Source organism: Trachurus japonicus, chromosome 13 (assembly GCF_045865225.1).
Source record: "Trachurus japonicus isolate A0001 chromosome 13, Traja_1.0".
NCBI classification, from domain to species: domain Eukaryota; kingdom Metazoa; phylum Chordata; class Actinopteri; order Carangiformes; family Carangidae; genus Trachurus; species Trachurus japonicus.
The window spans coordinates 10,010,840-10,033,500 of NC_140919.1; the positions used below are offsets into that span (position 1 = coordinate 10,010,840).

The window sequence follows — 22,661 nt, forward strand, 5'->3', positions numbered from 1 at the left end:
GACACCTGGCTGCTCCAGATGTTTGCAGCTGCTTTGATACAAAACATTAACAAAGAAAAAAGAAAAAAAAAGTGATTGAAACTGTTTGTAATTTGGTAACTTCTAATAAATCGATTATTTCAAATTCTAATCTTCTGAAAACACGTAGCCTACCGGCTCGTGCAGCAGCGGATTCACCGTCATCACATCCGCTGCTGCACGAGCCCGGTGTTTTCAGAAACATTACACATAATCGATTTATTAGAATTTACACCAATTTACAAACAGTTTCATTCACTTTTTTATGTTTTGCATCAAAGCAGCTGCAAACATCTGGACCAGCCAGGTGGTTTCATATCGATCTTTATAGATTTTATAGTTTATTGGTTTTTATCGGGACTTTTCTGATCAAGTGATCAATAATATTTTATAAACTAATGTCACTTTGTCCTGATCCCCGGTCAGTCGCCTCAGGTCTGTTGATCCGCAGCTTTTACTTTAAATCTCAGCTGTTGTTGTTTCCTATTGATCTGATCTGATTGATCTCCAGTTTCAGTTACAGAACTGATCGATTATCAATAGATCGCCACCAGCTGCAGATTTGTTTCATGTCAAACGTTAAAACTTTTCTCCTCTTCTCCTCTCTAAGTTCCTCCTCCTCCTCCTCTCTCTCTGTCTGTCTCCCTCTCTCTCTCCTGTCTCGTGCAGCAGTGGCGCCACCTCGCGGTCAGACAGCGGCACGTGCGCTCCCTCCCCTCCTGCTGATCGATATCGACCCCTCCCCTCCTGCTGCGTTCAATTCAGGACAGTGTTTATGACACACACACACACACACACACACACACACACACACACACACACACACACACACACACACACACACACACACACACACACACACACAGTAAAGGCCAGACTGACGCTAACAGGCAAAAACACTGATCAATTTAGAGATTTGGGGCTATTTTTTCTTCCTTAACATGTATTCTCTCTCAGAAAAGTCAAAAGAAATGGTAGAAAATCCACATAAAGGTTTTTATTTCACTTAATTTAGTCTCTTTTGTTGGTAGATTTCTACTAAATTCACTAGAAGTTAGACTCCATGTCCACAACCAATCATAAAAGTACAATTTACATTAACAATCTATGGAGTTTTACAGTACAAGTCTTTAAAGGCTGTTTTCTCAAAATGAGCTAGAAATCTCCACTTCAGCAGCACTTACAGAAACCAAACCTTCCAGTTTGATCTCTGTCTATATTCTGAAGGTTTTTACAGAGTTGATTGTTGATATATCATTCACAGCCTGATTTATACAACATTTTATTCCTAAAAACATGGAGAAATTTTATTTTTTTTAGGGCTGGTGACAGTATTTTCTCATTTACAGAGTGATAAAAAGAGATATCCAAAATAAAACAGGAATTTTGAAAGTGGCTTCATCCATTGTTCAGATTTCTGTTCTGGAAATGTATGCAAATTAGCGCATATTTCATCAGATATTGCCTCATTTACATATTTAAACATAAGATTTGACAAAACTTGTAATACAAAAAATATTTGTCTTAATGTGAGAGATAAACCAGGGAAGTTTCATTGTGATATGTGTTGGTTTAAATTTTTACCCTATTCACCTGTAGTGTCTGTTTCAACAATAAAGCTTCACTCATTCTGATCATGTCGTCGTCAGTCGTTTGTTTATCAATAATCAATAATGTCTCTACACGTGTTTTTATTTCAATATTTATTAACAGTAAATAGTGGAAGACACTCAGAGCTGTAAACATGTAAATGTGTTAATTATTATTATTATTAATTAATTAATGTCTGTGCTGCACGTAGAGCTGGTGTTAATCAATATTCAATAATATAGTTTCAATAATATCTAATTAATCAATACATGAGTGAGTGTTTTTATCATTATAACATTTAATTTCATGTTTATTACACAGTAAAAACAGCAACAATAAGAGCATCTCATGTTGATTTTAAACATATATGAACCCAGAGTAAAGACAGAGTGAGTCAGACCAGGATAAACACCCATAATGAACTGATAGATATGTATTGATGAGTATTGATCAGAAGAAATGACTCACAGTTTATAAAACAGAGACGAAGAATTTGAATCATCTTCATCTTTCACCTTTAAACTTCAACTCTCAGACTGATCAATAACTGATTGATAAACTACAGGGATGAGTATTGATCCGTGTGTTGAAGCTGAGACTCAGGGCTCCAGACTTAACTCTGGTTTCTGTGACGTAATTCAATAAATTACAGATAATTCAGAGTATCTGCTTGTGTAACCATGGTAACAGACAACAGTGGGAGGAGACTTCAGCAGATTGTGTTCTTCTGTTCAATCCAAACTTTATTTACATTAAATATGGTTTAGATTGTAGATCAAACCATCTTTTCTTTTCTTTTTAGCTGAGGAGGAATAATGTAAATATCAAGACACGTGATTATGGGACTGGATACAGTGATGGTCTTGTATTGGTTTGGAGCTCAGTGGCCTCTAACTTATAATTTTAGGAACATAAGAAGAACATTTAGTGGCTCACAGACCGAAAATCGACTTACAAAACAATTTTTCACGTTTCCTTTTCATTCATGATCCGAATTTTACTCCTCAACTGGAAAAAAACCCCTCGACCTCCATCTCACAGCAGGCGAGTGTAAGAGCCGCTACTGGCTACGTCTGGCTGCGTCTCTCTGACATCTCTGCCTGATTCTGATGTCTTTAACATTTTTATTCTAATATAATGACTGATTTATTGACTTATTTATGTATTTGTTGCATGTATTCTGTGTTGTTTAGATGTTACTATTGGATGCACAACGAGAATCACTCTGCTCTGGGCGGGGACGGATAAAAAAGATGGTGAAAGCTGTTGTGTTGTTGCTGCTTCCAATAAATAAAAATTAAAATATAAGGTAACACTTTATAATAAGTACACACTATTAGGCAATAAGCATTAATAAATACTGAATTCTTCATTTATAACACATGAATACTCATTAGTATGTAGTTTATAAACACAGTTAGTGCTGATCAATGATGAGTAAAACATTTTAACTGTGTTTATAAACTAAATACTAATGAGTATTCATGTGTTATAAATGATGAATTCAGTATCTAATGCTTAACTAATGCTTAGTAGTGTGTACTTATTTTTTGTGTTACCAAATATATAACAAAAAAAAGAAAAACAGCAAATTTACGGTACTGGTTGCAGACTAGTAGATGAAACTTTAGGGGCTAAATGCCTCCATGTGGGGGTTGGGGGCAGTAAATAATAAATATCGTCCTCACACTAACCTGAGATTCTACTTAAATATTCCACCTCAACACAAACATGATGTATTTAAATATTGTACATTTAAACTCTGCTGTTGTTTTATGAACTTCACTAAATCGTCGCTAAAAGTGTTGCCGTTGGGTAACGCTTTAATTTAAAACGTACAGGCCGTTAATTACGTGATAATGTCAAGAAATAGCCAAGAAATAACAATTAATTACGTGATAATACAGAGAAATAACAACTAATTGCGTAACTGCCTGCTCGACCATCTGGTTGAGCTCATTTTGAGTCTCTATATCTCAATGAGAGGAGTTCCTAACCTGGTTCAACCTGGTTCAGCCATCTCTACCACTCGCTGTGCTACAGAAATCCACTAGAGGGCGCTATGTTTTTAAATAGTATTCTTCCCTTCACCCCCTACAACCAGGAAGTCCGAAACACAAAAACCATCTGCGACATGTTGACTGTTTTCAGTAAAAATTTGGTACAGATAGTTTTCTGACATATACTGTATGTGTTTTAGAGTCCAAACGGTTGATTTGTCGCTTGATGGTAAAATAAACTAATGTTAGTAAAATGGACTCTTTTGCTATAAAATCTACCAGGAATGTGACTGTTGTGTCCCAAAAAACAACACAGACAAGGCGTGTTCAGATATTAAAACGAGAAATTAAAGATTTTTCTATTGTTTTGCAGGAATTTCTTTTCCTATTTGAATGCAAAAATGAATTGTTTTGCACTGTTACATATAATAACTGTATTGAATGTGGGAATTCTGTGCTGTTGCACTTTAACACAGACACAGTACAGATGTGACAATTAGAAATGCTAAATTTCCTTGTTCGAAGAAATATTTTTCGTGGTTGTTGTTTATTTCTTCATAAATTAGCATTTTATGTGAATGAATCTACTGTCCCTGGTATTTGTCTGAAGTTCTGTTCTTAAACCATTAAGTGACATCTTAGGGATCTTAGACATCTTCTTGGGGGCGCCACAATTTCATTTCCCACCCCTTGGGGGCGCCACAGCTTGATTATGAGCACAATTCTGAAGTCACCATTGGATTCATTGACTAAGGAAACATAGGTCTGGCACATTTGATTGAGTTTCTCGGTTGTTTAGAGGCCAAGATAACTGAAATTCTGTATTTTATGGTGCCCACTTTGAAATTCCAAAATGGCCGCCATACAGGTGTCTGTGTAAGTGGCAACATTGGTTTTTGGAATCCCCAAGGTCTGCAGATTCCAAAAATGTATAGGTCAACAAATCCCCCCAAAATTCCCCCAAAAGTCCACAGTGAACCTGACGATCTCAACCGTTTGGTAGAGATCAATGTTTTAGAAACCACAGGGTCATTGATTGTGCTTATGGTTCACCCAAGGGTAAAAGAAATGCAAAGAAATACATTTTTCACTGGTTTCTTCTTGGTGGGGTTGTTAAAGGGGTAATGTCAAGAAATAGTCTCGAATTAACGGTCAGTTTCATAGTAATGTCGTGTTTTTCATAAAGGCAAAACATTACACAGGATTTTCATGCTTTTTTCTCCACCAAGTCGTTGCAAGTGACCGGTATTTCTGGACTATTTCTACGCAATCAATCGTTATTTCTTGGCTTTATTTCTCAAAATACTGTGAAACTGACCGCTATTTCCAATTTTAAGATATTATTATGACGCAATCAATCATTATTTCTTGGCTTTATTTCTCAAAATACTATGAAATTGACAGTTATTTCTAATCTAAGCTATTATTATGACGCAATCAATCGTTATTTCTTGGCTTTATTTCTCAAAATACTATGAAATTGACCATTATTTCTAATCTAAGCTACTGTTATGACGCAATTAATTGTTATTTCTTGGCTTTATTTCTCAAAATACTATGAAATTGACCGTTATTTCCAATCTAGGCTATTACTATGATGCAATCAATCGTTATTTCTTGGCTATATTTCTCAAAATACTATGAAATTGACCGTTATTTCTAATCTCAATCGTTATTTCTTGGCTATATTTCTCAGTAACTGTACCTCACACATCACACATTCAAGTATGTGGGCTTACTTGAATGCGTGATGTGTGAAGTACAGTTACTGCCGTAGGCTATTTTATATATTTCTTTTTTTCTTTTATCCTTGAAATGTTTTTTACTGTGTCATTGTGTTCTGTTTTGTGAGACATGTCTATGGTGAAACCAAAGAGGAATTTCCACTCTGTGGATAATAAAGTTTTTGAAATTGAAAATACTATGAAACTGACCGTTATTTCTAATCTAAGCTATTGTTATGACGCAATTAATTGTTATTTCTTGGCTATATTTCTCAAAATACTATGAAATTGACCATTATTTCTAATCTAAGTTAGTTATGTCTTGACAATATCACGTCATTAGCGGCCTGTAAATGAAAAGGTTACCACATGTTGTCGTTTCCTTCCAGTTTTGGTCTGTGTGTCTTGTTTTCACCATTTCTTTCTCATATAAATTATACAAAAAGATGTTTTTGTGGTAGTTTTAGTGTTTGTTAGAAACAACAGGAGCTTCCTGTGTCAGAGTCTGTGGGTCAGTAGGCTCTCCTCAGCTCGTAGGGCGACCACGAGTTCACGCCGTCGTCCTTCACCCAGGAGACCGCCGGCGCCTCCGACAGGTTGCCGTGGGCGTCGCCGCCGTCGTCCGTCACCATCTTGGACACCAGGTCGGCGGTGGCGGGGGTCATGTAGGCGGGCGGGCAGGAGAAGGAGGAGGAGGAGGAGGAGGAGGCGTGGGGCGGGGGCAGGACGGGGTAGGAGGCGGCGGTGGCGGTCAGCGCGTGGTAGTGGGCGTCCTCCAGCGGGTGCAGCGTGTAGGGCTGCCCCCCCCCCAGCGACGAGGAGCCGCCGCGGCCGCCGGCGGAGGAGGAGGAGGAGGAGGAGGAGGAGCGGTACTGGGACTGGGACTGGGACTGGGACTGGGAGGGGCTGCCCGGGGGCTCGGGGCTCGGCATGGAGGGGGCCAGACCGTCCCCACACAGAGACTCCACCTGGGACACCGGCTCAGGGACCGACGAGTCCCACGAGTCTCTCTGAGGACGAGACAGAGACAGAGACACAATGAAACTCAAACTCTCATTCATGGCAAAACCTTAAAGGGATAGTTCAACATTTTGGCAAATTGGCCCATTGCCATAATCCCTATAGTCATAGCAGTAGGTTTGTTACCTTTAATTGTCGGTGCAAGCTGTTTTTAGAACGGCGGAGCAGAGCCGCGAGCTGCTCAGAGCTACGCTACGGAGGCTCATGGGATTTCTTGGTTTCCCTCATCCAACTCATCAAATACACAATCCAACAACTCCACAACGCTCTGGTGGACAAGTTGTGACCTGCACATTCACCACGCTATGAGATAATAACACAACGTTACCAGACAGAGTTGTTTTAGAGGGAAATACATGCAAAACCGCTGATGCGCGTTGCCTTCAGGGACAGTTTTTCATCATCAGTCTCTGCATTTCCCTCTAAAACAACTCTGTCTGGTAACGTTGTGTTATTATCTCATAGCGTGGTGAATGTGCAGCTCACAACTTGTCCACCAGAGCGTTGTGGAGTTGTTGGATTGTGTATTTGATGAGTTTGATGAGGGAAACCAAGAAATCCCATGAGCCTCCGTAGCGTAGCTCTGAGCAGCTCACCGCTCTGCTCCGCCGTTCTAAAAATAGCTTGCACCGACAATTAAAGGTAACGAACCTACTGCTAAAACTATAGGGATTATGGCAATGGGCTAATTTGCCAAAATGTTGAACTATCCCTTTAAACGCTGGTCAGATAATTCGACACAATTTGCAAAACTCATCTGCTCTTTTTTTGCAAAACCTTAAAACACGTTCTCAGTCACTAATCATCACTGTGATACACTAACTGCTAATTATAGATATCACTGATTACGATATTGTTTTTGCTAAATGCATTTACAATCAACATTTTCTATATTTTACATGACGACATGCCCTGGATGCTTCGTCCTAAATTATTGTATGTAGTGTCTAACGAACGCTCTGTGGTGAATATGTTGTTACTGTGTGTTTGATCTGAACACATCTGAACTGGCTGTGAGGTGATAGTTCGACTTTGATGGAAAAGTCTGAGGTTTTGTGAACGTAGTTTGAAGTTTTAGATTTGTGTTGAAGGTTTTTAGTCTCAGCTTTATTGTTTTCAGAAGATTTTTAGACCTGTCTTTGTATTTTCTTTGGTTTTTATTCTTCGTCTTCGTCGTGTTCAACGTCAGTTTCCTTCAGGGACAATAAAGTATTTTCTGATTTTGATTCTGAATCTCCATCCGACCTCTCAGCTTGTCACAGCTTTAAATTCAGTTTGTTAAAGTCTGAAACTTCACGTGTCAGACAGTGAACGCATCGTGTTCTCACTGTTTTTGCACTTTTATACTGCACTTAATCTTTCACCTGTATTATTATCCTCATTTAGAGTTTGTATTTTTTAATCTCAAAAGTGTTCATCTCCTCCTCCTCTACATCCCAGTCTGCTTCCTGTTTCCATCACATCTTACTTTCACTTCTCACACACAAACTCTGTGTCTCTCTCTCTGTTGTTAATGTTGTAACTAAACATTTAAAACCAACAGGTGACGTCTAATGATTCAAACACTGGCTCGTCTCTGTGTAATAAATAACTAACTAAATAAATACAGACTCTATGTGTATAAACATGCAGCAGCAGCAGCAGCAGCAGCAGCAGCAGCAGCAGCAGCAGCAGCAGCAGCAGCAGCAGCAGCAGCCGGTCACAGTGGTTCCAGTGTGGTCGACGGTCGACGGTGGAGCTGAGCTGCAGCAGATTTGCATGTGAAAAGTCAACTATCTGACCTCCGCTGTGCGTTGTGAAGCCTTTCCCAGCATGCAGTGCGTTAGAAACACAGGCCAGGTTCACATTACAACAGATTAAAACAGGTTTCTCCCTCTCTCTCTCCGTCTCTTCCTGCTCCTGGCTGCTCCATAGATCCCTTATCAATGGGAGTGATGGGAGACGGGGTTTTCAGAATAGAAGTCCCTCTGTTGTTGTCGATGTGTTTCCTCGTTGAGCTGCAGAGGAGCGGCGGTTGAGGTTCGTCTGAGGTCAAATCTACCTCAGATACATCGTCTGCTGCTCTGCTCACACACACATTTCTGGATAATCTGACTTTTTAAAGCCTTTTTAAATCCAAATTAATATTTTATTCCATTGTTGTTCTTTTTAAAGGTTGCCTTGTACAATCTGGCAGAGAGACAGTCGATGGAAACTAGCTTTTTAAGCTAATTTGGGTGCATTTACATGTGTTTTTTCTACAATGTTTATTAAGTGCATTGTCCCTTTTCAAATAAACTAAACTGAAACTGAAATTTAAATCCAAATTAACGTCTCTATGTTGTTTCTAATTTAATCCAAATGAACTCCAGTAAGATGCAGTTCCTCCAGTTTCCAGCAGGGCTCTGTCTCAGCACACATTTATTTATTTTGGGGGTATTTTCTACTTATTTTCAAGATTAATTTCTAATAATTAAAAAATTAAGCAACTAATTTTGGGTTATGTTGATTGATTATGGTTTCTTGGGTTACAATTTTCTTAAACTTCTATTTGAGTTTGTATTTTAAGGTTTTTCACCTGTTATTGGCCTGGACAACTTTCAAAATAAAAGAAAGAAAAGCTGAACCTTGGTCATTGAGTGAATTTCAGTCTAATCCTCTGAAGGAAGCTGCCTTTCCACTCGACACACACACTCCTCCACTTGCTGCACCAGTAAAAAATATAACACACAGCGCCTTGCAAAAGTATTCATACCACATTTTGTCACGTTACAACCACAGTTTTGTGATCGACCAACACAATGTAGCGCATAATTGTGAAGTGGAAGGAAAATGAAACATGGTGTTCAAGATTTTTAACAAATACAAATCTGAAAAGTGGGTTGTAGTGTATATGTGTTCAGCTCCCTGAGTCAGTACTTAAAGGGATAGTTCAACATTTTGGCAAATTGGCCCATTGCCATAATCCCTATAGTCATAGCAGTAGGTTCGTTACCTTTAATTGTCGGTAGGGCTGCCACGATTAGTCGACTAGTCACGACTACGTCGACTATTAAAATCGTCGACAACTAATTTAATAGTCGATGCGTCGTTGTTTGGTTTTTTTTAAACTTTGTTTTTCTCTCAAAACTGCTGCGGCACCTTCCACACACGCACCCGCCGCCACAGCCGCCCACCACACATACACGTGCACTCACTCATTCACTCACTCAAGGTGAGTACACATAGGTGTTCTCTCTCTTTTCTCTCTCTACCTGTCTTGTCCCTCATCAAGCGGCACCGCCCGCAGCCGCCGCCGCCGCTCCTCTCTCTCTCCCTCCCTCTCACTCTCTCTGTCATTTTAAATGAGAAGCGATACTAGCAGCGGTACCGCCGCTCCATCGTTTTAAATCACGGACTGAAAAACAGCCGTTCCTCATTTAAAAATAAAATCGCGGACTTATATTGGAACGTTACCGCGTCTGGTCACAGCGTCCTGGTCACGTAATGAGCGCTCATCTTAACGAGGAAGTCTTCTCTCCTGGCGTAAAACTACGTCAATATTTTCCGGTAGCTTCTCATCACAGTCCGCACCTTGCAGAGTTTGAGCTGCACCTCAGTTTCACTTGTTTTCATTTGACAGTTTCACACAGAACTTTCTGGTGGAGTCTTTCTATGTTTCTCCCTCTGCGACAGTAAAAAGGCACATTTACATTTTTTCAGACAAGACGATTGTCTTATAAACTATTTGATTTTTTTTTTTAACAGAACGACTATTATTTACACTGAGCACAAGTTATATTTGATTGATAGGCCTACCAAAACTTTATTATTGTGAATAATTCCTTAGTTTCAGGTGTCCACCTCGTTTTATTTAAATGTAGCTGTGTTTAATGCCAGAGACAAATGAAGGAAAGAAAAACCTAAAAAACCTTTAAGTATTTATTTTGGTCTTGTTTAGGCCAGTGCCTTATCCTTATTTTACTCAGCTGTTTGCACTTTATGCTTCAGTTAAAGCTGCATATTTCATTAAAAGTTTAATGAACTATCATCTTAATTGTCTTTATTTTTAGTTAGCATATACCTTAAACTCTTCAAGCTGAAAGCTAATGATGGTATATAAGAGCAGCTGCATGCTGGTGCAATAAGCTGTATGTTTTACATTCAATTTACGTATGATCCGATTAGTCGACTAATCGAAAAAAATAGTCGGTGACTAGTCGACTATCAAAATAATCGTTTGTGGCAGCCCTAATTGTCGGTGCAAGCTATTTTTAGAGTGGCGGAGCAGAGCCGCGAGCTGCTCAGAGCTACGCTACGGAGGCTCATGGGATTTCTTGGTTTCCCTCATCAAACTCATCAAACACACAATCCAACAACTCCACAACGCTCTGGTGGACAAGTTGTGAGCTGCACATTCACCACGCTATGAGATAATAACACAACGTTACCACACAGAGTTGTTTTAGAGGGAAATACATGCAAAACCGCTGATGCGCGTTGCCTTCAGGGACAGTTTTTCATCAAACAGTCTCTGTATTTCCCTCACGGCTCACGGCTCTGCTCCGCCGTTCTAAAAATAGCTTGCACCGACAATTAAAGGTAACGAACCTACTGCTATGACTATAGGGATTATGGCAATGGGCCAATTTGCCAAAATGTTGAACTATCCCTTTAAATCTGTGGTTGTAACGTGACAGAACGGGGTGTGAATACTTCTGGAAGACGCTGTATGTGGCTGTAAGAAGACGTCTAGCTGTGATAAACTCCTACCAGGAAGAGGTGCGAGGACTCTCCGCTGAACGGCGGCAGCAGCGAGGAGAGCGCCGCCGACGACGGCAGGAAGGAGCCGCCGGAGCTGGAGAAGGTGGCGGCGCCGCGGTAATCCCCGAAGGCTTCTGGGTAGTAGCTGTCGATGAGCGAGGAGTACCCGGTCATGGAGGACGGCTCGCAGCCCAGAGGTTTACCCCCCAGCGTGGACGAGTACACGTCCGACGGAGAGAACTGCTTGGTGGACGGACAGAAGTCTGAGTCGGAGATGAAGGGACGTCTCATCCCGTAGTAGCTAGGCAACATGTGAGAGCCTGCACACGACGACAAGAAGTTATAGGTTATAGGTTATACATCTGTATATCAATCAGTACTGAATTGATTAGATTGTGTGTATATATAATGAATGATGTGAGTGTAAATGGTATTTCTATATAATATTATATTAGATGTAGTGGTAACCCTTTAATTTACAGGCCGTTAATTACGTGATAATGTCAATAAATAGCCAATAAATAACGGTCAGTTTCATAGTAATGTCATGTTTTTCATAGAGGTAAAACATTAACATGCTTTTCATGAATATTTTGGGAAAGGCCAGAATTTTTCTCAACGAAGTCTTCTTGCAAGTGACCGATATTTCTGGGTTATTTCTACGCAATCAATCGTTATTTCTTGCCGATATTTCTCAACATTACTATGAAATTGTCAGTTATTTCTAATCTAGGCTATTTCTAGACATTATGACGCAATTAATTGCCATTTCGTGACATTATCATGTAATTAACGGCCTGTAAATGATGTCATTACTATAGATTATGGTATAAACAGAGTACAATTGTGCATAGATGATCATTTTGTGTATTTGTATATATATATAATCATATATGTAGTTTTGGTATTGGTATAACAAACAATAATTTATTAGTGAATGGGGCAGGATTAAATAAGTATACACTTCTTCCTGCTCCTCTGTGCACATGTACAGTGTAAATGTAAGAAAAAAAGGGTAGTCCTTTAATTTACAGCCTGTTAATTATGTGATAATGTTAAGAAATAACAATGAATTGTATCATAATGTCAAGAAATAGCCTGGATTAAAAATGACTGACAATTTCATAGCAATGTGGAGAAATATAATCATGAAATAATGATTGATTGCATAGAAATAGTCCAGAAATATCGGTCAATATCAAGAGCTTGGTGGAGGAAAATTCTGGCCTTTCCCAAAAAAGTCATGAAAAACTATGAAACACGATATGAAACATGAAAATCTAGCTGTTTCTAGACATTATGACGCAATATTTAGTTATTTCTTTGCTATTTCTTGACATTATCACGTAATTCACAATTAAAATGTCTTTCCTTTTCAGATATGTGTAAAGGTATGAGTATAGATGTGTGTGTGTACATCTTTCTTTAATTGCATTTTTTCTTTTCTTTTGTACAAAATTAAAAAAAATCAATCAATCAATGATGATGATGATGATGATGGAGGAGGAGGACGACCGTCTCACAGTGTTTACAGCCCCCGAGGTCAAACTGCAGAGCGTCAACTACAGTGATAATGACAGACGTGTGTGTGTGTGTGTGTATGTCTCTGTGTGTGTGTGTGTGTGTGGTTCCTCACCTGGCATCTGGACAAAGGAAGGCGGAGTGGTGGAGCCTCCCTGTGCAGCAGAAAACAGACGACATGTTAATGATGTGGAAGAAGAGCTTTAATCATCTTCATGTCAGCTCTAATTACAGACTGGAGCACCAGATTTATTGTTCTGTTTTTCTCCTAAGACAATCCAGGTACAATAATGTAACTTCTGTTAATTGACTCAGAGCTGGAACTATTTTAATATAAGTACTTCACCAGAGAAGATCTAAACTGTGTTGTTTTAATGTGTAAATGTATCTTTATGTTTATGTTTAATGGATAAATTGTGCAATAACTGTACCGCTGCTCCTCCTCCTCCTCACTTTATTATTCAATTACTTTCTATATAGTGTAGACTAGAATTAGACTACTGGTAGATTTTATATCATCTATTGTCTATTTATTCTATTCTGCTGTCTTGTTGTTGTTATGAAAATCTCTTCGTCTTCATAACATCAACCTGCTGAGGGACAACAGAAATGAACCTTTGGGCTACAGTCTGTCATTTTCACATTCAAATGCCCATAAATAAACCAGATTGTCCCTTCTTTCTTCCCTAAATAAATAAATAGATTGAAATTGAATTAGTACACTGCAAAAAATCAAAATCTTACCAAGAATATTTGTCTTATTTCTAGTGAAAATGTCATTTCTAGTCAAAACTTCTCATTATACTTAAAATATACATATACATACATAGTTGTGCATAAAAAGTAGCTTGTTTTTAGACACTTTTTACTTATTTCAAGCATATTTTCACTTGAAATAAGTAGAAAAATCTGATAGTGGAGCAAGTTTTTCTTTCTTATTACAAGCACGCATTTTTCTACTTATTTCAAATGAAAATTAGTTTGAATCATAAAAAAAAATGAATAAACCTGCTACTAAAATGATAAAACCAAGATTATGAAAAAACGTTTTTTCAAAATAAATGTAGACACTCTTGATCATAAAAAGCACTGATTAAGTTTATTTTTCACCACTTATCAAATTATTATTTATATTACTAAATAATAATGTGGATTAATTCTTTAGGCTGAGTTATATAAATGAAAAATGAAAAATGAATGACTTGGGATCACTGGGATTCCCTGAGGACGACACTTCCTGTGTTAATACAACGTGAACATGTGGCTACAGAACATGTGGCTACAACGCAGGGAATGACACAAACTCTAGATAAGTAAATTTCCAAGTGTTTCCTTCCTATTTTCATATACCTAAATTACATATGATATTATACATTCAAATCTCTCCGCGGGCTACGATCGGCCCGTCTGTCCCCGCGGCGTCCTTCAGGCTGGAGGAGGGGGGGGGGGCGCCGTCCATTCACAAATAAATAACTGTTTTTTCCTGATTTGCTTAATTCAAATTCCCAGCAGTGGCCTATAGTTATTATTATTGCCATAAACATAAAAATGCAAGAATCACTTCACTCATCATCAAATCACTGCTCCTGTTTTGGCCACTTATATATATATATATATAGTCTCGAATGATTCAGTAATTAATTAATTTAATTATACAACAACAAACAAGGATAACAACCCCATTAATACAATTAAATACAATACAATTAAAGTATAAAGAGTTAAATGGACGCATACTTCCTACTTTGTAATAATGTTGTTACATAAAAGTCGAGGAAAAGTCAATTTTTCTACCTTTAACACAATAATTTGTGACTCTTCTCACCTACACGAGGTCACAGAGTTCATATGGAAAAGGCTGGGAGATGATTAACAGGCAGGAAGAGCACATTATTGCTAATTAATACCATTTTATTTGACCATAAATGTATCTAATCTCTGTGACCGATGCTTTTATGTCTCCAGGCGACTGAAAAATATAAGATAAAACAAAACAAAACAAACGTAGGCTATGTGAGTCTGATGATGTGAGACAGATGAAGTTAATGATTGTCTCTGGCTGGCGGTGGTTATTCCTGCTCTGAGGTGACCGTGTGTTATGAGTCATGTGACCACTTGCGGTCGACTCTCACACTTCCCTGTAAGTCGGAGGCAGCGTGTCCCGTCATAAACGCTTTATAGTTCACAATCAAACTGCTGCCGTTTCCTCTTCAGGAGGGAAATGAAGCCAGGGTCGAGTTACAGCTCCACACTAAAACATATATACATATACAGTATATACATACAGGTGCATCTCAATACATTAGAATATCATGGAAACTTTATATTTATGTCAGTAATTCAATTCAAAAAGTGAAACTAAAACATTATATACGGTAGATCCATTAAACACTGAATGAAACAATTCATGTCTTTATTTATTTAATTTATTTTAATTGTAATGATTATGGCTCTATTTATAATGGGAATTATGGGATTCTGCACCACTATGCACTTTTTGCATTATGCACTTTTACACCTATTTAAGGTTGTGTTGCTCCAACAGAATTTCATTGTTATTTATGGCAATGACAATAAAAGTGATTGATTGATTGAAATTTTGAATATTACGAAAGACCAATTTTAAAAAGGCATTTTTAATTAATTATGTTATTTGTCCATCTATATGCACTCTATTTGACTTGAACTCCTGGAAATAGACTTTCTAATTTATTGAGATGCAGCTGTATATCTTGAAAACAAATGTTCAAATTCACCCTTTAAAACTTTGATTTTTATTAATGCATATTGTTTTATTTTCTTTTTTAAACTTTAGAACCTTTCAACCTGTATTAAAAATAATAAAAATCGACTTATCTGGATGCTTTAGACTTAGAGAACACATGTGGATGTTTTCCATTATTAAGACGTGCACGTTGTTACATTAATTTGACCAACGATGCTGTTAAATATTGTGAGTCGTTGTGGCGGAGAGCAGAGTGCAGGGACACACACAGCACAGACGGGGCTTGACAGGACGCGGCCTGCTGGTTTGCATACTGCTAGCATGAAAGAGTTGATATTAAGCCCGTGTTGGCTGGGAGGGAGGCAAATTTTGAGGGCAGAATTTGAATGTGATTTGCCAGCGCCAAGACTTCCTCATGTGGCCCAGGTATGGCTCAGTGCATCTCTGAAGGCTGCGTAGGGAAAGCAGCTCACTAGACACAGTCTCTGTGTGTGTGTGTGTGTGTCTGTGTGTGTCTGTGTGTGTGTGTGTGTGTGTGTGTGGTGGAGGAGGGATGATGATAATGATGGATTTATTAAACTTATTTTACAGAGACAGAGAAATAAAAAGGCTCTTCCTTCCTATGCAAAACCCTCCTCATATGATCGTATTCCCACAACCTGTTACACAGCGACTCACAACTGTTTCATCATCTGACCAGTCAACACAGTGAACACATTAAACACAGTGAACACATTAAACACAGTGAACACAGTGAACACATTAAACACACATCCTGTCAGAATAAAACATGGAGTTGTTTCATTTCAGTCTCTGTCTTTTCCTGCTCTCTGCTCATTTGTATGTTGTGTTATGTCTTGTGTTGTGTGTATGCTAGGCTATGATGTCATGCTATGTTATGTTAAGAATAGGGATGTGTAGTTATGTTATGTGCATATGTTGTTATGTTATGTGTTGTTATGTGTCATGTGTAGCTATGTTGGGTGTGTAGTTATGTTATGTGTTGTTATGTGTATGCTATGCTAGGCTATTATGTTATGTGTATGTGTAGTTATGTTATGTTGTTATGTTATGTTGGGTGTGTAGCTTTGAAATGTTATTTGTATCTTATGTGTTGTCATGTGTTATGTGTATGCTATGCTAGGCTATTATGTTATGTGTATGTTATTGTATGTTATGTTATGTTATGTTATGTGTAACTATGTTGGGTGGTAGTTATGTTACATTATTGTGTAGTTATGTTATGTGCTGTTATGTGTTTGTGTAGTTATGTTATGTGTATGTGTAGCTATGTTGGGTGTGTAGTTATGAAATGCTATGTGCATCTTATGTGTTGTCATGTGTTATGTGTATGCTATGCCAAGCTATTATGTTATGTGTATATGTTGATATGTTATGTTATGTGCAGTTATGTGTCATGTGTAGCTATGTTGGGTGTGTAGTTATGTTATGTGTAGTTATATGTGTTGTTATGTGTATGCTATGCTAGACTATTATGTTATGTGTATGGGTAGTTATGTTATGTTGTTATTTTATAGGTATGTGTTGATACTGTATGCGTTATGTGTAGCTATGTTGGGTGTGGAGTTATGAAATGTTATGTGTATCTTATGTGTTGTCATGTGTTATGTGTATGCTGGGCTAGACTATTATGTTATGTTGTGTGCATGCTGTACTATTATGGCATGTTATGCTATGAAATGTCCAGTTAAATGAAGTTGACTTAACATTTTTTTTGTTGGTTTTGTTGGTGTCTCACTTTCACACGTCACATCACAAACATGCTTTTAAAAAAATGTCTGTTGCCTCCTGAACTCTCTGTGTCTCTCTGTCTCTTTCTCTTTCTCTCTTTCTCTCTCTGTTTCTGTCTCTCTGTCTCCATCAGTCAGCTCCAGTTCTCACGGTTGCCGGGGTCATTTATGTAACGGCGGCTGTGGCGGTGGCTGCGTGTTTGGGCAGTTCCCCCTCAAACACACACACAGAGAGAAGCTGGTTTAACTGAAACTGATGTCAGGTCTGTCTCTTTACACAGCGACTGTCCCTGCTCTTCGTGTCCGTGTCCCGACATGAAGAGCCTCTCTCTCTGTGGTCAGAGTTTGCTCTTCTCCATCAATGGCCTTTTATTCTGCGCCATAAAAGCCGAGCGCTCGCCAGGCGACATAAAGAGCTGGACGGCTTGGCTCATTCTGCCTCCTTTGTGCATCGTCAGGGTTTCATGCGCCATTTATAAACATACGACGAGTCAACACTGCACTGAAAAGACGCCATGACACGACAGATACAGTCGGGTGACGAACTAAAGTTAAAGTAAGAAAAAAAAGAAAAAGAAAAAGAGTTGGGAGAAACATAAAGAGTGCAGATGCTCCCACGGACACGGTACAATTACAACCAGTTTGACATCCCATCATGCTCGGCTGCACCGTTTTGGAAATGATTTACTATCAAGATGTCAGGAGGAGGTAAAAGGTAAAAAGGTAAAAGAGCGAGCGACTTGTGAAGGAGATCTGGGGTTTCCATAGCAACGGCGACATCTGCATTTAGACGTAGGCTGCGTGAGAAGTATGTAAATAACAAGAAGACACCAGCTGCTGCTGCTGCCGAGTCCACAGGTTCAACGTTAAAGCAGCGTGAAGGAGTCAACTCCACTAGTTCAGACTGTTATTAAAGGGATGGTTCACCAAAAAATTAGATTCAACGTCCATAAAACTACACAAAAACCATTTAATATTCCTCGTCCACTGCAATCCAAGTGTCCTGAAGGGAGATAGTCCAGAGTTTACTCCAAACGACGTCATTGAGGCAAGTCCATATTCAATCCAGGACTGTTTAGGCTGTAAAAATGTCCTAAATGACGTCGTTTCCAGTAAACTCTCGACTATATCCCTAGCCTCTAGCGATCTGGCGGTGTTATTCCCATGACCCGACGGGCAGCGTCCGGGAAACCGAAACTTGGAAATGCTGGGTGAGTCGACCACTAAATGATAATATCACAATAACTATAAAGACAAAACCATATATTTATCAAAAATGAACCCATTAAGAAGTGGTAACGTACACTCATCCACATTAATAAGAGACTCTTTATAATCAAATACAAACTCCTCGGGAATCTTTAATAATGTACTTCTTTGCACTAAAACAAAAAGAAAAGTTTAGAGTTCTTGTTATTTACAGGTTACTATGCTCTTATTGTACCGGTCCGGTCCACGCAGAGCTCAGAACATTTAAACACGACTCCACATTAACTCTGACGTAGCACAACTAGGAGCACAGTGGCCTCCAACTGTGCAATCAAAACTATGTAGGGGCGACACTGTAAATCCACAAATATTCACATTTCCTTTTCATTCATGATCCTCACACACACTGACCTGACATCTGACAGATACAGATTCTTTGAGTCACCGCTTTCACATTTCACGAGTTATAAAAAAAAACAGCAAACAGCAAATTTTCTGGTTGCACGTGGACAAGTAGATGAAATATTTTACTTGCACTGCCTCAGATCTTATCAGCCTGGAGCTCTGTAACACTTATTAAACTGCCTCCTCTGAGCTTCTAGCTGAGCTCTGTGTTGTTATTATGGTCTGTTCTACGGGAGTCGTCTGGGGACAAAAGGGTGATTGTGATTTAAATGTGTGCTGCTGACGGTCCTGACCCATAATGAGGTGATTAACTGGGTCTTTAAACACCCACTAGCAGCCGACCAGCAGGCCTCTATCACAGCAACACGACGCCTCGTCCACAGGTCACCAGGTCACTGAGCTCAGTCTCACACTGTGGACAAACACCTGACGAGGCTTCATGTTGACTAATGGAGGTCTGGATCCTCACTAAGACACCGTCTCTTCCTGTGTTACAACTCTGAGTCCAACGTGAACAGTGTGTGTCAGTGTCACTCTCAGTACGTTTACATGCAGAGCTTAATCGAGCTTTGCTCAAAATTCGATTTTGGCTCAAGTCTGACTTCTGTCCTTGTTTCAGTTTACATGCAACTGAGAAAATGGAATAACTGACGAGGTCCACCCCCTCATGCGGGTTAATACGCCCCCTGTCCTGTTGACTTTTCTGTCACCTCCTAAAAAACTGAATATAAACAACTTAGTAAGCTTCATAATAAATTCTCAACTAGTTCCCGACCAGACGCGTCAGTCTGGGCCGGATTCACGCTGAGAGAATAGGATACGGGCTTCCTTTTTTCATCTCTCTCTCTCTTTTTTTTAAATAAAACACTCTAGCTGGTTGCGCTGTGTGAAATGCATTGAATCGGCGCCGACGTTGGATTTTTTCTTTACTTTGCCGGGTTCGGGCGGCTTCTCTGCTCCACTTGGTGCCGTCTCTACGGTTGTGGAGCATGTGCACATGCATTGTCCAGTTATACTCCGACTAAGGTGTATACATGACGGAAAAATCAAATTCCAATCACATTATCTGGGTGTCTTAATCAGAGTTTTCCAACTCCGATTTCAGTCGGACTAAGGTGTTTACATGTACTTCAGTTGTCCAGTTATAGTCAAAGCTGGGTTCACTCCAACACCAGTGCAAATAATTAAAGGATGCTGATGAATACTCTGGAGTAGTTTTTTATTCCTCAAAGTGCATCTGGAGACCCGGTTCGTAGTCCAACCAAAACTTTATATGAGATTAATATAGCGACCGACCGAAAAACGTCCATAAAACTACACAAAAACCATTTAATATTCCTCCACACTGCTCGTCCACTGCAATCCAAGTGTCCTGAAGGGAGATAGTCCAGAGTTTACTGGAAACAACGTCACTGAGGCATGAGAGCGCACCCCAGGCAAATTCAATGCAGGACTGTTTAGGCTGTAAAAATGTCCTAAATGAGGTTGTTTCCAGTAAACTCTGGACTATCTCCCTTCAGGACACTTGGATTGCAGTGGACGAGCAGTGTGGAGGAATATTAAATGGTTTTTGTGTAGTTTTATGGACGTTTTTGTGTCGGGCTCTATATACTTTCATATAAAGTTTTCGGCCTCCCGGGTCTCCAGATGAACTTTGAGGAATAAAAAACTACTCCGGAGTATTCATCAGCATGAGGGTGAGTCACTAATGACTGGATTTCATTTTTTGGTGAACTTTTCCTTTAATAAACTTTTAAAAAAACTGAAGAAGGATTACGAAGACAGCAAAGAGGCAACTTTTTTTTTAACTTCCACCTGAGTAATTAACACTAAAGCTGCTTTCCCACTAAGATCAGCGAGTCGCCCGGTGTTCCTACTGTGTCTCTAACCCTCCTCTCCTCCATGTGCATTTGTTTCCAACGAAGCCGATGAGAAATCAAACAGGTTTTTTTTTGGCGAGAGGGAAAGCAGCTTCAGGCGACAGCAGCTCTGCACGATCAGTTGGGAACGACAATGACACTCAACAGTATCGATGCAAATGGGAATCAACACAGAGTTTGATTCCTGTAAATCTGTCAGACGACTCTTTGTTCCTGTTCCTGACAGGAGCGTTCTCAGTAGGGATGGGCATTTGAAGAAATCTTTTTGATCGATCTTCGGGAAAATTAACGATCAATTATCGATTAATCGTTAATATTAATATTCATAATTAAAAACAAAATGCGTGCGGTTATGGCGTGTGCCAGTAATCCAGGGCAGTCCCCGTGAAGGAAGAAGGTCAGACAACAACGTACACGGACGTCTGTGTGCTTGTGCTTCACCTGTAGGGACGGTGCCGGGTGCCGGCATCATTTAGGATTAAAAAAAAAAAAAAAAAAAAGCACCGTTGCGCTGCCTGGCTCACCTGCAGCTGAGCCGTCAGAGCAGCTCTGCTGTCCCTCTCTCTTCAGCCTTGTGTTTGGCTGCACTTGTACAAAAAAAATCACAAGCACTTTCAAACTGTGAAAGCGTGTGTTTTATTGTTTTATTGTTTTTTCTGTGGCCAACACGGCGGAGCGGCGCTCTGATCAGCGCGGCACAGAAAAGAGAAACAAACTATGCGGGATATTTACCTTAAGTTTCATTTTAACCGTAGTTAAACAGCTTCGGACTAATTGTGATGTTAGATAAATGACTTGTAGCTTGTAACTTACAGAGAGAGTGGAGGCTCCTTCCACACCGCTGCTGGAAACCAAACCAGCTGATCAGAGCGGGCGGAGCCGCGGTGTCACAGCTGATGTCCGCGACACAGGCGCCCCATCATATTTAATGAATTATTTCACTCTTAAACCATGTAATAACAATAACAGGCCTGTATAATAATACTTATATGGAGTTTATTGGTTGTTATGAAAAATATTATTTCTCCATGACAACCTCTGCCCTCTACATGATCCCTTATAATAAATCGATAAAAATTTTCTGTGATCGATAAAATTCTTAACGATCAATAATCGATCATCGATTAATCATGCCCATCCCTAGTTCTCAGTAGTTGTCGTCATCTCCCATGTGACTCACTGACCTCTGACCCTCGTCTCCTCTCTCTGACGTCCACCAATCAGATGGAGCTACGACTTTCACTCACACAGCGGCTGATTTAAAGGGATAGTAGCATTTTTTTAAAGTGGGGTTGTATGATCTACAAATAGCCCCTAAGTACTTTAATTGCAGTAGAAGACTCTCTGCACTCCTCCCGTTAGCAACGCCAGCCCATAATAGCCCTGCCCAGAGATTTACAACATACAGTGTTGTGAATGGACCTGGAAAAAATTATATTATAGCGAACAATGGAACTGGGTTTTTTTTTCAGGTAAAACCTCTTTTAGTCCGTGAAAATAGGCCGTTTCTTTGGGTCCATTCACAACACTGTATGTTGTAAATCTCTGGGCAGGGCTATTATGGGCTGGCGTTGCTAACGGGAGGAGTGCAGAGAGTCTTCTACTGCAATTAAAGTACTTAGGGGCTATTTGTAGATCATACAACCCCACTTTAAAAAAAATGCTACTATCCCTTTAAAGGATAATTCAGCAGATTTTGCATAAAAAAATAAAAATTCTTGTTGTGAACAAAGTCTGGAGACAAACATTAATCCCCTGACTCGACCTTTGACCTCTTGTCCTCCTCCTCCTCCTCGATGAGCCTCGTTGTCAGCCTCTAGTTAAGCTGTTCAGTAATATATCACAGTAGCTTTTATTACTAACAGCTGCAGAGTGTTTAACACTGTGAGGTTGAAATATTTTAAATAATAAAATAATGGAGCTCTATGTGAATAATAATCTACATCAGTGTCACACACACACAAACACACACACACACACACACTGGTCTGACTGGTTTTGGTGTTTCCGTGGGACTGGATGATATAAATCTAGAACCATAAAACCTCCTCGTCTGTGATGTCACAACAAAGCTACAAGGAAAATCTGGACCGAAA

The 22,661-nt window shown here is 39.4% G+C and overlaps 1 protein-coding gene across 1 annotated transcript in view; it reads right to left on the reverse strand.

The window, feature by feature from the left end:
- Positions 1-5,779: 5,779 nt before the first annotated feature.
- pou2af2a (POU class 2 homeobox associating factor 2a) overlaps positions 5,780-22,661 on the reverse strand; it is a 96,856-nt gene continuing 79,974 nt past the window's right edge. The window contains exons 5-7 of the mRNA XM_085794392.1: positions 12,711-12,750; positions 11,084-11,394; positions 5,780-6,342 (exon numbers count right to left, since the gene is read on the reverse strand). Of these exons, the coding sequence (XP_085650518.1) occupies positions 5,845-6,342; positions 11,084-11,394; positions 12,711-12,717 (816 nt within the window). The 5' untranslated portion in view covers positions 12,718-12,750 and the 3' untranslated portion in view covers positions 5,780-5,844. The remainder of the gene's footprint in view (positions 6,343-11,083; positions 11,395-12,710; positions 12,751-22,661) is intronic.